Here is a 17,494-nt window from a genome sequence, read left to right as displayed (position 1 = left end):
CAGGAAGCTGAAGCCACATTAATTAACCGTGTCTCTTCATGAATCGCTCTCCCGACTAGTTTGTCTTGTATGTGTACACACCCGGGTTTTTTCTCTCAGACTGATGTTTTGCTGATTTTCTGTCTTTGAGAGGAGAGGAGATGAAGCACTGACACAGACAGGTGACATGTGCCCCGGTGAGTAATGCAGTGAGGAAAACATGGAAATAGAATAAAGAATAAACAGAGATGAGATGACAAAAGCTATTTTTAACCTTCATCTATTCAGGAAAGTTTCACTCAGAGCAAAACTCTCTTAATTCCCAGCGTACGTTCTTTACTTATGGATAGAAACGCCTCCGTAAATATGAGAGAAGCTAATTTTCTCTGTGTTTGTACGCACATTGAGCATTATTGAGTCAAAAACTGGACCAATAATTCATGAAAGCAAATAACTGGAAAGGTTGTTCTGCCAGGTGTGTTGCCGTAAGTCATACTTGAGTGGAGGTAAAGATATCGCGTTAAAATATTACTTCACATCACCCATATGAATAGTACTCGAGTAAAAGTCTGAAAGTATCTCATATTAAATGTACTTAAGTATCAAAACTGTGTGTAAAAGTAAATTATACATATATTTACATAGCCTATGTACTGTAGTAAAATAAATTAATCAAAAAGTTTGCAAGTTTGGCTCTGATGCAACATGTAATTTGCAAAGTAACTAGCGACTAAAGTAATCAAGTAAATGTGATGTGCCATACCGATCACCTCAGTTAGCTCGAGGTCAATTCTGGTGCGAAATAAAAACAGACTTCCTGTTGACTCACATACGAACACAGCGCTGTGTGGAAACAAGTCATGAAAATGGCCGTATACAGTGTGTGTGTGTGTGTGTGTGTGTGAGGGAGAGAAATTGTATAATCTGTTGCTCCCGACCCGCCGGCCTCCTTCAGAGAAAGTCGCTGTGCTGGTGCCTGTGTGACTCTGCAGTTTTTAAATATAGCCTCAACTTTTTTTCACCGCTGTCTCTTTCTCTCCCTTAACTCAGGTCAAATCTATTATTAATCTGTCCCCTGTGGCCACCTGATGCACACACACACACACACACACACACACATTCAAATTCACACACATGCAGAGCTGGAGGGCAAAACAAACCTGCAGGGAGTCTGACAGCACACACGCACATTCACACACACACACACACACACACACACATAAGCTGGAGGGCAAAAGCAACCTGCAGAGAAGCTGACAGGAGATGCACACACACATACACACACACACTTTCTAAAACAGAGAGAGAGAGAGGGCACTTCCTAAACTCCCTCAAGGTGTCCAACACTCCTCTCCCTCCCTGCACCACAAGAACTTAGTGTGGGGGGGAAAAAAAACGATTTTTCTCCTTGAGACAGTGCAAGATGCAGCGCCGCCACCCTTCAAGAGGCGTTTAATCTCCAACATGTCACCACTGACACCACAGCAGCAGTGCACGTGGGACGCGAACCCCGCATCTCTTATCGGCACTTGAAAGCATCACGCGCCAGACAAGTGAAACCTCACATATTGCCTTCTCAAATATTAAGAACGAGAGGGAGGGCACGTGCGAGCGCAGAAAAAAAAAGGGTTGCCCTTGAAAAACTTTGCAGAGACGTACACGAGGAGACTGATTTTTAAACTCTGAAGTAGCAGCAGCTACTTTGCATTTTCATCCGAGCAGCAGTGAGAACTAAAACAGCAGAGGATTAAAAGTGATGAAGAAGAAGAAGAAGAAGACGTTACCTCCGCTGGGATGTAAGCACTGCATCAGCGGTCGTAGCCCAGAGTGGAATGAGATGAGGGAGAGGTGTTGAGGGAAGATCAGGAGAGGGGGAAGAACGAAAGCGAGGGAGCGACACTAACAATAGGGCCAGCCAGTGTTTTTCCTCTCTGGCCCGCTCTCCTCGCTGGATTAACAGGCTGCCTGCGTTTGGGCCCTGAACAAGAGGAGGCTCCACAATAATCAACCAGAGTGTTTATTGCCTTTCTATATGTGTGTGTGCGTGTGCGCGCGAGGCACTAGTACGTTATGTAACCCACTAGTGGCACTGTCGTTGGTGCCAAAGCCAGCATTGATTCCTACTCACACACACACACAAAAACACACACACACAAACACACCCGAGGGCCATTTCGTGAAAGGACAGGAAGGGGTTCACTGCAGTGCCGGAGGGGTTTGGGGTGCAGGATATTAGAGTTGTAGGATAAACACATACAAACACAAATACACACACCCTCAGCCCACCCACCCACAGTGTACCCACACATACACAAAGACCTGCATATGCCCATATTCACGCTGTCTCCGGCAGATGACATCCATCCATTAATTCTCCTCCATCTTGTTAAGTCCGCGCGCTGCGTCGGGGATGATGAGGGTGTTTGTGGCGACAGTTGATCCGCCGATGAATGTGAATGAGCCTCGGTGGTGAGGAACCAAATGACACTGTTACATAAAGGCTGCGGCTATTCAGAGAGGACAGCCGGGCTTTTATTATGCCACGGCGGACTGTCAGTTTGTGTGTGTGTGTTTGTGTGTGTGTATGTGGAGTGCTTGGCTAGCCAGGCGACCAGAAATGGCCTACTTATACCCCTCGACTGGATGGTCATGTGACATCATCGAGACTCTCCTGTGTTCCTGTCCAATGGTCTGTGAGTGTTGTATCGATTTTATAAGGCCCAGAGTTTCACAATAACTTCCTAGAAATGAACTGACACGCAACTGTTGAATCATTCGAAAGTTCCTAGAATGGATCAAATTCCAATTAATTGCTAGCATGAGCTGTAGCTAGTGCACAGGGAGTTAGCTGAAAGTGCACAGTAGGCTATAATACGGAGAATAAAGTTTCCTTAAAAAACAACCACCTGTGGTTATAATGGAACAGTGATTGTTAAACTGCAAAATAACCGTCACATTATCCTTAAAGGGACAGTCCTCCACAAATTAAAATGTTTCCCTCTATAGTGCTATTTATCTATCTAGATTGTTTTGGTGTGAGTTGCTGAGTATTGGAGATATCGGCCCCAGCAATGTCTCCCTTCTCTAGAATAAAGTGGAACTAGTCGGCCCTCGGTTTGTGGTACATTTGAAAAACTCAACAGCAATGTCTCTTTACAGAAATCATGACCTGGTTGCTCGAGATGTCCACATCCACAGAGCTCATTGCGAGCAGTTTCATGTAGTTCACAAAAAGCGTACATCTACTCAAACTCAGGACGGCACAGGACATAAACATTAATGGTGTCCCCCTTGGCTGAGCTGTAATGTTCGCTATCTTAGTTAGCTAGTGTCTTGTAGATGCTAGCAAGATGCTTGTAGTGCTATTTATGCATCATAGATGGATAAATAGCACTATAATATGCTTCTATCTGATATTTTTGACAACTCCACTCCAAGACTTCCTGTGGCCCCTTATGGCCGCCCCATAAAAAATTCTATTTGTAAGAGAAAAACTATGGATTTTTGTTTTGGGGGGTTGAACTGACCCTTTAACACTAAAATGAGGTTGAGGCGAGATAATCAAATGCAGGTTTAAGGTAGACAATTGGCAGCCCTGGCTCTGGATGCAGCACACACACCCAATTTCTAAGTTATAGCACTTAGCTTAAATCCTCACAATATAATTGCAACAAACATGTTCAGACATTCTTCTTAAAGTCTCTGGTTTGGGAGTGTCTGTATGGATTATTAAGTATATGCATGCATTTGTGTTGCATTGGTGAACAGTTGCGTGTCTGTGAGTAGGTGTGTGTTTGCCCGTTTAGCTTTGGAAGGACAGGTTGACACAGGTGAACAATGCGTTATGAATGGTGAGAGAAAAGAGTAAATAACAGCTTCGGAAAAGGGAGCTTCGATGTGGATAACAGTCTGCGTCACCGAGGACAAAAGAGGTAAGTATGTTAACACACACACACACATACACAGACATACACACACACAGGCTTTGTAATCACACGTTAAATAAACCAGTTGGCATCTCAACAAGAGGAGCACCATAAGAGAGTGTGTAAATGCTGATTAACTGTACTGCTGCAAGTTGATGAACGTACTAATGTGTTTTAATAAGGGTGTCCTCGGCAGATGCTCTTTGTTACATAAGACCACTTTTTTCTCAGAGGAGTGAAATAACACAGAAATCGGTTCGCTGCCTGCTCCTCTGTAAAAGAACTGCCATTAATTATTATCACCGGATCTATCTGTCGCTCTTACACACGCCGCTGCGTCGCTGTAAATTACTCATATATGACAAATCTCAACTTTTAAGTGCCCCCGCAGCCGCTAATTGCCGAACTTGGAACAACAGGGTGTAGCAGCACCACGGTCGAGGCCACAGGAACAGCGTGTCACCAGCTCGGCTAATTGCTCGGATTTCTCTCCATAACGCCGAAAACTCCCATAATTAACAGGCAGACAACTCCCAGTGAAAAACATTTTCATCAGAACGTGGCTCGTGTCACTTTTCCTTCGTTGGAGGTGTTCCAGCAGGAAGCAGGTGCCCGCAGATCTGCCATAAAGTGTTAATCAGTAGCATGACAGGCAGTGGTGGAAAGTAACTAAGTACTAATTTGATATATGTTTCAATATAACAGTTTAAACTAGCCAACAGTACAGTAATAGTAATATTCTAATAATAGCATGCTATTTTTCAGAAATACAAGTAGTTTTACTTATGATACTTTGAGTGCATTTTGCTAATAATGCTTGTGAACGCTGACTTAAAGCTCCTACAGAGAGCTTTTGTTGATTCTGGGGTCCTTTTGGACAAAAGTTGACAATGGTAAAACAACGTAATCTTAATTTTAGTGCCGTACCACCAGACTACAGAGCAGCTTCTTCTCCGAGGCTGTGAATCTCCTCAGTTCATCACACAGCATACCGCCATCAAAAATAGTTTTTATTTCATGACTTATCCAAAATCTGATGGACTGGAATCCGACCCGGTGATAGGAATTAAGAATAACTACAATAACTATACAGGAATAGTCTTGTTGCTGATGGGCTTTTCATTAGGCTCATTCTCAGGTTCATAATTTCATTTTGAGTTATAACTAGAATAGTTTTACATGCTTTAGCGCTCAAAAACCTCCTCCTCCTCCTCTGATTGGTCAGCTCACACACGCCTGACCCAGCCCCGCTAACAACAGCAGAGCAGCTGTGCTAAATAATTCTTACGTGCCAAACTAGCGGCAAGGCATTCATTATGCAAACGTTTGACACGATGATGTAGTGCGATGTCACAAAGTCACGGAATTAGAGGCGGGACTACTGACGAGGCGTTTCAGGAGCAGTGTTTTCTGTGGGAGAGAGGAGCTTCTGTCAGTGCCGACTTGGACCTCTTTTACTTTCAAGATCTTTTACATGCACAAGAACCTACGGTATATAACACACTGGAGGAAAGGAACAAAATGAAAAAGCATAGTAGGTCCCCTTTAAATTAAAGAAAGTTTAATTGTCCAATTTGTAAGATTGTTTATTATTGAGTATTTGGGTGGTGGCCGGCTTTACCAACCCAAACTGTTTAAAAAAATGATGAATATATTATTATAATCCCCCTATTGCCTCTTAAAGTGTTGTATTGTAGAGTAGCTGTGAGACGGTATACTGATTGAACTGTATATTACCATGGTGAAACACATTACAGTAGGAGCCTGCCTGTTATAGCGATGTCCCAGCAGGAACAAAGAAAAGCTAACATCCTGATCTAATAAACCTACTGTAATTATGTGAAGCCTGGTCTGCTCTGCCTCAGGTTTTCAATCCTTTCGAACTATTAGTGTCACAGTTTCTCTCAAAAAATGTCAAAGAATGCCTCTGATGGAGAGTGGTGAAATCAAACACTTACAGGAGGAGTTCATGTCTTGGCAAATGCAAGATGACTTCCCACAAAGGTGTCAATAAAAAAAAAAGGGAATTGATAGGCTTTATGCCAAAACGTGACAAGCACCAACGCGTTGTGTACTTTGGATTGGACCGTGCTCTGTGGCACGAATAAGTTGCATGATGGAAAATTAAAGTGTGGTCGCTTATCAGCTATAAACTGATTGCAGCTCTCACCCAGTGGCCCAGTAGCTTAAGCAAACGAGCACAGAAAGATACTCTTCTGCTGCAGCGAGTGGCAAAAGTTGCGAATGGACGTCGAAAAAGGTCACTGTGTCATGTGTACGATGATCAGCGCTCGGTGTTGTGTCGGTAACTACTGTTTTCCTTCCCAAAGCCCGTTTCCACAAGACAACAAACAGTAATCTTGGTTTATGCACAACAGCTATTATCCTCGGAGCTTAGAGGTTGGATTAGACGGCCAAGTGGTAAGGTAAGGTGTATGTGAATGCGTGCAGGCTGAATCACTTGATACCACGGCCAACAGGTTTGGACGGATAAGGAAACAACGAGCTTGAGAAAAACAGACAGAGAATGAATGGTAGGAGAGTAACAGAAAATAAACAGAAGTGCAGATAGTAAAGAGAAATGACCCAGCACTGACGGCAAGGGATGATGGAGGAAGATAAAAAGAGGAATGATAGTTTGTGCTCTGGAGTTGCAGTGTGCAAAGATGGATGGGAAAGAAGGAGAGACGGGAGGAAGTGGAGGAATACAAAACAACACGCTTAGTTGCTGGTGACTTACTGTTATCGCCAGGGCAGCAGTAGTTGTCTGGGTCTGACTCATTGTGGTAGTACAGGTCCATCGCCTGCATGGGGAAAAACACGGCATCACTTAGGCAAAACAGTGGTAATACTTGTCTGACAAAAACATGCAAATAAAAAGTATATAAAAAGTGTATTGCATGTCCGTGTATTATTTAAATCCCTGCTACAAACAGCAAACCGGATTGAAATCCAGAGCCAACATATTAGGCAACACATTGACCCTGATGTGAACAACCCTGCAAATCCAGTTTTGGCTCTTTCTCTTTTCTTCTCGTTTAAATTCAGTTGAACAATAATAGTTGATTGACATCTGGTGGAAACTTTGCAGCCCTCAGGCTTTCGCTGTTGTTTCACGTCCCCATTAGATACAATACAGGCTGGGCGACGCTACAATCTAGGTCAGTGTTTCCCAGACTGGGGATGAGGTCCCTCACAAAGCAAAGACAAATCTGAAGGGGTTGCAAGAAAAACACACTTCTGCAACACAAGTTACATAGTGCACCTTTAATGTAACAATAAACATGTTTATGACGCTATTATTAACACTAATATTCTCCTATTAATGTTAATAAGCATCTTGTCAGGGCCTTATCACCTTTTAACTAATGCTTATAACAAGGAGCCTTAATATAAAGCGTTACCCATATTTCTGCTACACCAAATTATTTAAAACTTTTCTTTAAATGTTCTTCCTCGTTGCTTTTTTTAACGCTAACTTTTTTACTAAATACTCTTTAGTTGAACTGGTCACAACAGATAAACCAAGAAGGGGTTAAAAGAAAAACATCAATTTCTTTTAAAGGGCAACGGGACAAATAATTTGTGAACGACTGATCTAAGATGCCTTTCTTAGCCCTTGAAAAGAGTACATTCACTATAGGAGACGTGACATTTCCCAACAGGAGCACTCTAAATCAGCTTTTCTTAAACCACTGGTTGTGACCCAGACTTGTCCACGTCCCAGTTGCAGTAGGTTCCTCACATTACGTATTTTAATGAGGCTCAGTTTCCAGGGTGAGACTGCACTGAATCACTCGAGTCCTTTGCCGTAAGTGGTGAGAAATCTCCTCTCAACAACAACCTGGCGACAGAGCGGTGTTGTGTTCGAGTGAGACCGAATGCCAGCATGAAACAGATCTTACTCAGCTTGGCTCTGTTGACATTGCAATGTGCTCATTAACTCTTGATGTGCAGCTTAGCCGGGCTGTGACTTCAATGTGTAACAGAATCTCAGTATTTAGGAAAATATTACAAAGTTTCCTGTTTTTTAAGTGAAATATTGGATATTTTAAACCTCGAACCATCATTTAGATGAAGAGGGAGTGTCAGCTCAAAGTCAATTAAAACAAGGGGCCCTGACTAGACACTGCATTGACGTAAGATGAACTATAAAGGCTGGGAACCGCTGGCTTGATCTTTAACAAGGCGTTTAATTTTACAAGCATTTCATGTGTTTTGTTAGTCAAATCTGAATCGGAAAAGAAACTGAAGATGTCAACTACATGTAGATGAGAAGAGAGCACAACATTAAACCCATTTATACTGAGAAGTATAAAGTTACATAAAGCTGAAATAATCATATGAAGTTCAATCAAAGTGGAGCCCTTGAGTAGATTTCTGTAGTTACCTCCTACGAGTGCATGTGAAGTGGGACTTATGTGTAAGTGTGTGAGTGTTGACCTTTGACCTGCCAGATTCGGTTATAAAAGCCAAAGCAAGAAGACACAATAAATGTACACGTGCACAAATGTCTCAATAATAAATCGTTTTTTCCTTTCACGTACAGTTACAGTCTAACTGGCAGCTGTCACAGGACCCGCAGCGTTTAGCGCTTCAGGTTGTTCCCCTGAAACTTCACTGTCGTGACGTGTTTTTTCCCTGATTGTCGCTGTCAGTTATCGACTTTTCAAAGCGTCTCTGTTAAATACAGTCTCAGTCTAGTTTGTATTCCACGCCGCAGCTCTGAAAAACTTATCGCGGCTCTCAGTGTGCTCCCATGGGTGTTTTCTGAGAACGAGACAAGCTGAGGCGTGTTCGTGTGTGTCTTTGTGTGTGTTCGCCGGTCGTTTCAATCTCATCGGCTTGTTTATTCATTCAGAGGCAGCGCTTGCATCAATCTGCCTATCATGTTGGTCATTTCATCTCCATATAAGTCTTAATATAGCTGACGGCAGCCTATCCATCTTTACCTCTCTTGTTTGCTCTCTCACACACGTACAGTATATACAGATGGTTGCTTGCTGTTCATATCCTCTCATACTGTCAACATCCCTCGGTCCTTTCCCCTGTGCTGGATCTCTCTCTCTCTTCAGGTTGTTTATTGATTCAGTATAGAGATCTGACGGAGCTGTATCCATAGTGATGGTGAATCTAGGCTTTCTTTTTGTATTAATATTTCATCACAGATTTATGTTTCCAAAAGGAGTCAGAAAGTTTGAGTTGTTTGAGCAGAGGCGAGGAGAGAGGGAGTCAGACAGAGCGAGGGAGGCATAGTTTTAGTCTGTGTAAGGGTCAAGTAGAGATAGAGGCTTTATGACTTGACTGTGAGTCATAAGATGAAGCGCATTGACAGTACAAGGGCTTGAAATAGTTTGCTCTACACCATTAAAAAAGTTTGCTCTGGGTGTTTTTCCTTGGTTTCTATGCACCAAAATATATCCTCCTGTCTCTCCGCCTGATTGGTCCGCTCACACGCGCCTGAGCCAGCACCACTAACAACTTTCTCTCTTTCAGGATCTTTAACATGCACAAAAACATGTATAAAACACTGAAGGAAAGGAGGGAAACGAAAAAAAAGCTCCTTTAAAATCCTTGCTTTACTGAATTTTCCCATATTGACAACACACAAAGAATCCTTGTGCTTTCTTATATCACTTATTTTGACGTCCATTTGTGTTACACCAACAAATTGTCAATGATTTCCTATTTCCTGACGTAAGATGTTACGTTCTCAGACTGGTTTTTGGCAGTTTTGTGCGGTAGGAATGCAGACAAGGTACAGAACATCTCCTCGGTTGAACAACGAGAACACAGACGTTAAATATTATCTCACGGTACCGGTAGCTTGTTACACATTTGCCTCAGTGGTCCTCAAAAATGTGGATGCTGCAATAACGCCCTGGAGTTACGATATTTTAAAGAATACTGTAAATAAAAAAAGGTCCTGAACTCTGAAGTAGCTGCATGACAATTACAAGCATTGCTGCAAAGGTGGGTCATGTTATAGTGAATACTAATTAGCAGTATTGGTCAGCAATAAAAGTGGTGTGGCAGTCAGCACTTTGTACTGCAGTGAACTGAGCCAAATGATCCGTGGCCAAGCTGTAAAAAAGCTAAGTATAGAGCAGCATCCAGTAAATCATGACAACTAATGCCGCACACAAATTACACCCCAGAAGAAGAGCTGAAATTAATTGTAAAGAACAGAAATATATAGGGCTGTCGAGTGTTTCCAATAATCCTAATAATTTCAGATATTTCAAGTCCTCTGACAAGTTTTTCTCTATCAGATATTTCCGTTATTTAGTCAAACCCCAGTAGGCGTTATCATATGATTAAACATCTGAGAAAACCGTGATTACTGTTTTATGCATATGTTGCAAATATTGATTCTATAATATAACAACGATGTTATCAAGCCATCATGTCAAGAACCCCTGGAAGTCCCCCGCTGAATACTGTAATAAGTCCATGTTTGCTACCTGTAATCTAATTAGCTGTAGGCAGAATGAACTCGCCTGCGTGCGTTGCCGAGGCTGCCAGGTATCCTCCAGGGCGTAGCTGATGTAGGGCCCACTGCAGATGGAGCACTCCAGCATGACAGGGCTGGCCAGCAGGGGCGAGGCGTGGATCCCCCAGGACTGACAACCGCCCAGGTGGACGTCCGACTCCGCATCCTTCTGCTTGCCCGTGCCTTCGCCGTGATGGCGAGCCAGCATCTTCCACTTCCTGACCTGTGAGTGGGGATAGCGATTGTGTTTTTTAATCGGCCGGTAGAGTTTAAAACCAGATACCTGACATGGAATAAAAGCCTCAGTCTCTTTGAAGTTCACAACCATAACCCAAACCTTAAACAAAACAAACATCATTACATCATAACAATGTTATGTGTGGTGTAAACTTGTATCTTGAAGTAAACATGTGTGTAACGCTGTGATCCTACTATCTCACTGAAGTCACATAGTGCAGAAACAAGTGATACGGGGGCCGAGTGGCTGAGACAGAGACACCATTCACCCTGTTACAAGACACTGTGCCATCAAAACGATTTTGAAGTTGTTATTTGAAGGTAAAAAAGTTACATAATGTTGCTTTAAAGGTGCTATTTGTAAGAAAAGTTTATTTTTGCATCTCATTCCCAACCTGTCAAATAATGACGCTCTGGGATGGCAGCCCAAAGCGTCAGTTTTTGACAAGTTGGGAATGAGACTCAAAAATCAACTTTTCTTACAAATAGCACCTTTAACAGTTCTTGGTGCAAGCTATATTTTTGGCACATTTTATTTATTTTTTTTACTACTTATGACTTTCAAAAGTGATGGGGACAGAATTGGTCATTTCAAAAAGCGGTGGGGACATGTCCCTAGTGTCCACCGTGTAAATGACACCTATAATGTAGCACAAAAAGTTGCATGCTCGCATAAAATGCCACTCTGTTGAGTTTAATGCACCTGTTCACAGATCATAGGTAAAAAAAAATTACAAAAAAAAAAAAAAAAAAAATCCTGTTCATTGGAAAGTGCAAGGAATGCAATACTTATGACTAACTGACACCTACATACAGGCCTGGACATGCCTTCACAGTTCAATTACGGCAGAGAGGAAATGGTGAAATAAAAAAAATCATATCCTGCCTGGCACAAATTCATTTTTGTTTCAATAGTTAACTGCACAAAGAACACGGAAAAATGTGAGTGACTTTGCAAATGGTGTTGAGCAACCACCAAGCTACAGCAAAGAGTTTGGTTGCATGTAGTTCACTTCTCCCCAACACAGAAAAACATGTATCTCCAAATTTGGTGATATTGAATTTTTCAGATGAACTTTCTCCTATGTCTCAACACGGCTGATAACAGGTCTGTTTTTTATTAGCTAATGAAAGGTTGATAGTTTGAAGATTATAACAGGAAAAGCTACAGCGAGTCCAAACCTTAACCCCATGACTGGTGTGTTTCCTAATCTGAACCATATCAAGTTATTCCTTCATTGGCTAATAAACAGGAACCAGATATTTTAAGATATTATCTGATCTAGCTGGAGTTTTGTCTAGTGTTAACCTACCACAGCTAGAGTAAACATCTTCATTTTATAAGTAAAATATCTGAGGGTCACATTTGCACTTCACAGGAGGCAGTGAGTGACTTAGTCTCCGCTTTGGCACTAATCTCCTCTCATGTGACAGCTGCTCAGTGAAACACTCTCCTGAGGACATTTCACCACACACACACACACACACACACACACACACACACACACACACACCTCTCCTCGATCATCATTTAGCATGCTGCTGGCGACGCCGACCGAATACATATCATGGGCATAAAACACGGATACCCTTCAGGAACACACACTCACATATACACGGGAGGAAGGGAGAAGGTGTCGGAGAGAAATATGAGATACATGCGACAAAGGAAGCTAAGGTCAAGGCGCACATAGTTCTTGAGGAAGCCAAATTGCATGGATGGATGTGTCAGTGACCCAGAATGGCTGTTATGTAAGGTAAATGGTGTCCTTGGCACACAGAGCGGGCAGGTTCAGTGACTGCAGCCTTTTTCAAATGAGTCTTATCAAGGCCTCTATCAGTGGCTGCTGCTCTGCTGGCCTCTACATTGCCACAACTTGGCAGGAGGAAATGAGCCTGAGTGATACTGTGTGTGTCTGTGTGTGTGTTGTGTGTGTGTGTATAAGAGTCCACACTTGCAACTCGGCAAAAAAACTTTCCCCATGTGTGAACGGTTGCTCCCTTGACTATAATTATAGCTCGGTTCTGGAAGGACAGAACGGATCCAAACAATTACTGAGGGTGTCAAACACAATATGATACCATTTTGTCATAACAGTGTGTGTGTGTGTGTGTAAGGACAACCTCTACCTGTGTCTACTGTGAAAATTAAATCAGCTTTTGAAGAGTTACTTGAGAAGATTGATACGACCTTCATATCTTATCATTAATTGTGAGGCTACAGCTAACAGTCAGTTAGCAGCAGGCAGTCAAATTAAACACACAACCTATAACATGTTATTAGTCTGTTAGGCTGTTTGTCCAAAATCCTTATGCTTAGCTAAGCTAATCAGTGTTTTCCTATTGTTTGAATCAATGAAAATGTCACATTTGAAATTTGGCTTTTCACAATGTCACATGTGAACTGGGCATTTTCACATGCGATTGGATTTTTTCACATATGAATGATCATTTTGTGGATTTTACAGTTTCCTATGTGAAAAACACACTTCCATATGTGATTGGCTTTTTTATTTCCACATGTGGAACATAAGCCATAAGTGACATTAGTGGACAATTTATTTCTTGACTTTATTTAAGCTGTAAAACCATTATGTTTACAGTTAGAACCAGCAATCAAGATAATAATGAAAGTATGTATATATATAATGTATTTCTTTACCTCAAACATATAAGCATATGTCATATTCATTGTTAGTTACACATTATAACCACAGAGGAAGTCGAGGACAGAATGGGGGTATCTGTGAGTAGGTCATAAACATAGTTTTTACAAATGGGCCTTTATTGTCTGGCCTCTTTCTGAACCTTGTTCCAGTGATGGTACCATGCATTCCTTCAGTGGGTATGTGCACAAGAAGTATAACACAAACACACATATGCATGGTATTTCCAGACCCCTTTTCCTTTTAACCCCTTTCCCTGCCCTTTGACCTGGTTTTGTGCAGCGACCCTTTAAGACAACAGTGGGCCTGCTATTACTTAGGTTACATAAGGCCTGTCAAATAAGATCTGTCCTTTCACCTCGTAAAATCAGGATGTAATATAGTCCAGGGAAAGTATCATACTATGGCCAGGATGTACACATCAGCTACGCAGTGTCATAAATCAAGAAATAAAAACATCACACACACCATATCCAGACTTAATCAGACCCCTTTCCTCTTCCTCCTCCACATTAACCTCTTTAACTGCCCTTCGCCTGAGTTTTATATGTTATCTCTGAAAAAACAACACTGGTTCAGTCGCGAACAAAAAGTTATGTAAAAGCTTTTATCTAAAGATTTGCCCTTTACTATCATACTGTAAGTCATAATCACAGTACAGTGAGATAACATGAAAACACTAATCATGAACTTCTTGTCATGAGAAAACAACACATAACTTACACAACACTCACATAACACTGAGAACACTGCAAACATCCAACGATAAACACAATGCATAATACAGCAGGAACGTTTCTGCAGGGCTAGACAAAAAAACAGAAACACAGTAGCCTCGCAGTAAGTACTGATTTGATAAAGCTGATAATATTCAGTTTTTGTTGAGGCTGTGATGGGTGTTGATTTATGATGGTAAAAAGTCTAACTAAAAGTCCGGACAGGCCTCAGCTGACTTTGATTATCCTTTTGTCATTCTGTCTCTTGTGATGTCCCCGACTTTGGTACAATAAATCACTGGAGTACCCCTTCATATATTAACATATTAACCTGTCCATTTTATGAGTTTGGTTTTACAGCTAAGTCAGCCATTATGCTGAGTTACGTGAATTTAAAGCCTGATTGCCTGTCCGATGATTTACCGTTTTTACGGCAATTGTGGGTGGTAATACTGTCGTGACGGTTGTTGCAAGTGTTTATTTTCAAAAACCATTACTGTTTGTCAGCGTAAACAAGAAATCTATGGAGGACTGAAGCTGCCAAAATCAGAAATGAATAAAGAAATATATAAATGGCTCAATAAATACATTAACATGCCATTAAATGCACCAAAAATAATATTGAAAATAAATGTAGTCATTCATTGATTTGAACAACTTGACAGAAATGTATATTTCTGCTTTAATTTGCCTGTGTATTTATTCACCTTTGTATTAATTCAACTATTGACATCAATTTCCCAATTAATTTTCCATTATATTTATCTATGTATTTGCTTCCTTAATCAAATAAGGGGGCTGTCATTCAAAGTGTGTCTTGGGGTCAACTTTTTACCTACTGGTGGTCATTATCAAAGTGCACATACAGAAATAAATACAGAAATAAAATTAAAAAATCAATTCATGGAAAGCTGTATAATTAAGTTGTTTGGTAGATGGTTGTGGAGAGTGAGGGATTTCATGGTATTTAATGTTATAATGCATTGTGTAGTGTTTCTGTTTTTCTGTCCATGCAGTAGAAGCAACACCTCCACCTAAGGCTTTTGTACAACACGCAGCAGATAAACAGAGCGTTTACAGAGGTGTTATTAGCCAGCCTACAGCACTATTTCCTGGTATCCCTCTGTTGGCCTTGTCTTGTCCTCCACCATCACACCAGCTGTGTGATGTCCCACATATGTCTGAGCATCAAAGAGTAATGACACGAGGGGAGGCGAGAGAGCATCGGTGGGAGGAATCATAAAGTAGAAGAAGGGAACGGAGGCCCAAGCAGAGATGTGGAGACAAAGGAAACTATGTTTGAAAGACCAAAAGATAAACAAAGAGAACGAGAGTGTGAGATAGGCTTACACAAGCCGTCCCATTCTCTGCCAGAGATAAGACTTGTTCATTAACACCAAGGTCACTGCTCTTTCTTCTCCCATTCTTTTCCCACTCGCTTCTGTTCCTAGATCGCAAACACGGGGTCTTAAAATGAATGAGGGCTTTGGGGGGGAGTCAGATCCAAACGGGTAGAGAGGCAAAGAGCTATGATTCAGGCGGTCCAAATGGGATTCAAACGCCAACTACAGTGTGTGTCTCGTGGGAGATTAAGCCTCAGAAAATACTGTTCAGAGCCACAGAAGGAGAGAGCGTCAACATGAAGAACAGTAACCGAGAAACACGTTGAAGAAACTGTTGTGTTATTATTGAACAAGGAAAGAGACAAAGGGGTACGTCTGGGATTTCAAGATTGGGATATTGACCCTAAGCTGCTTTTGGGATTGCAGCAATTTTCATCCTCTGGGATCATTACTGTGACTCGTTTCATCTTTAAATCCTGAGGAGCGCTAAAGTCTCTGAACCCTGACTTCCTGGATGAACATTAATATTCATGGTCATCCACTACTGTGCCTCAACCCTTGTCTTGGAAATTAAAAAGCCGCCCTCTCCCTGGACTTTTTTAGCACTTTCTCCCATATTTGTATCGCTCTTTTTCTCATTTCTATAAACGAGGAATATATCTATTTGGCACAGGGCCATTTTTACTCACTGCAACGCCAGTTACGAGATTTGTTTCGTTCTCTTTCAGTATGACATGAAGCCTCAGCTCATGTCTCATTAACAACCCAAACATTTCACATTTGCATGAGCACAGTTGGACTACATTTGCCAAAGGTGGAAACATTGTTTGACTTTAAAAACACTGCAGGATATTCTCACAGGCACAGCTCATCTTATTTTCGATGTCTGAGGTTAAAATGAGTTGACTACCTGATGTGAGGAGAGTTACTGGATGCCAAATTTCTCTTGCATAATAAAATATATCAATGTAACCATACACATTAACAAGTCTGCAGCCATGCTAGCAGCTCTCTGAGGCTATACTCTTGCTAAAGGCTAACACTTGCAAGCTAACACGTATGTAATGACAATGCTTACATGCTAATGTTTAGCAAATATATTCAAGCCATCATGAATAGCCATCAATAAACTTAATCGCAAGTGAAGTGGGCAATGTGCGGGAGTCTTTTTCCTGATTCCTACGCACCTGTCGACCCTAAGATGTGCAAAAGCTGCACTCTACTCAATAGACTAAACTATAAATTGGTTCAAACTCATGTAAGACTGTAATACTGATGCTTTGGGTTTCCCAACTCGTCAAATATTGATGCTTTGGGATTGTAGGTCGGTTGGCCATCATCCTAAAGCGCCAGTAGTGGACGAGTCGGGGATGAGACTCACAATCTCTCTTACTTACAGGAGCTTTAATCTTGAAAATAATCATCAGATAAATCGATGACAAAATAATCTCAAGGATTTACCACCACAAAACCGAAATTACATCTTTAGGCTGACCTGCAGTAGAAATGGAAAAACAGTAAGACCAACAGGTCTGAGCCTTTTACAGTGCAACAAAATGCAGTATGTAGCATTAAAACACACCTACAACAGCTTGTTGTGGCCTAGTAATGCCATGACTAAGCGTATTGTCCGTGTAGAAGCAGCTCAGGTCAACTCTAAGCTTAGCTGTCAAGTGTGAGCCGTAAACCCAAAAACCCAGAGCTCAAAGCTGTTTCAACAGGGCTGAGTAGTGAATGGAAGGGGAAAAAAAGTTACTGTGCATAGTCAGGGTGCTGCTGAGCCTCTGTGGCGCAGCAGTTTTGGCTCTGGAACATCAAGATGGAAGAAGGGATTAGCCGGGTTCTCAGGGTAGATTAGAACAACAATAATTCCCAAATTCCCTCACAATGCAACTCGGAAGGGAGGGAGCTCCCTTTTTTTTCTAGCGGGCCGAGGTCAGTGGTGGAGGAGGGAGGGAGGATAGTGGGAGCATGAGGGAGAGGTGCAGATGCTGGTGGATCTCTCTGACACATAGGGAGTCAATCCGAAAGTGATACCAAAATCTTTTCCCCATCCTTTTGAGGATTTAAATCGCTCATTATAAGCTGAATATATCTGACATTATAGTTGTATTTCAACTGGGAAGACAAAAAC

The 17,494-nt window shown here is 41.7% G+C and overlaps 1 protein-coding gene across 3 annotated transcripts in view; it reads right to left on the bottom strand.

Moving 5' to 3' along the window:
• sgk1 (serum/glucocorticoid regulated kinase 1) overlaps positions 1–17,494 on the bottom strand; it is a 35,789-nt gene that overhangs the window by 6,842 nt on the left and 11,453 nt on the right. The window contains exons 4-5 of one of the 3 annotated variants that reach the window (XM_084377254.1): positions 10,406–10,621; positions 6,646–6,709 (exon numbers count right to left, since the gene is read on the bottom strand). In XM_084377254.1, the coding sequence (XP_084233380.1) occupies positions 6,646–6,709; positions 10,406–10,621 (280 nt within the window). Of the gene's footprint in view, positions 1–1,763; positions 1,868–2,290; positions 2,435–6,645; positions 6,710–10,405; positions 10,622–17,494 lie in introns of those variants that run through there. The other 2 variants (XM_084377256.1, XM_084377258.1) reach the window with 2 other exon arrangements.

This window comes from Pagrus pagrus (assembly GCF_965226575.1).
Source record: "Pagrus pagrus genome assembly, chromosome: 16".
Classification (NCBI taxonomy): domain Eukaryota; kingdom Metazoa; phylum Chordata; class Actinopteri; order Spariformes; family Sparidae; genus Pagrus; species Pagrus pagrus.
Note: the sequence above shows the minus strand (reverse complement) of the source record. Positions and strands in the feature narration are given on the sequence as shown.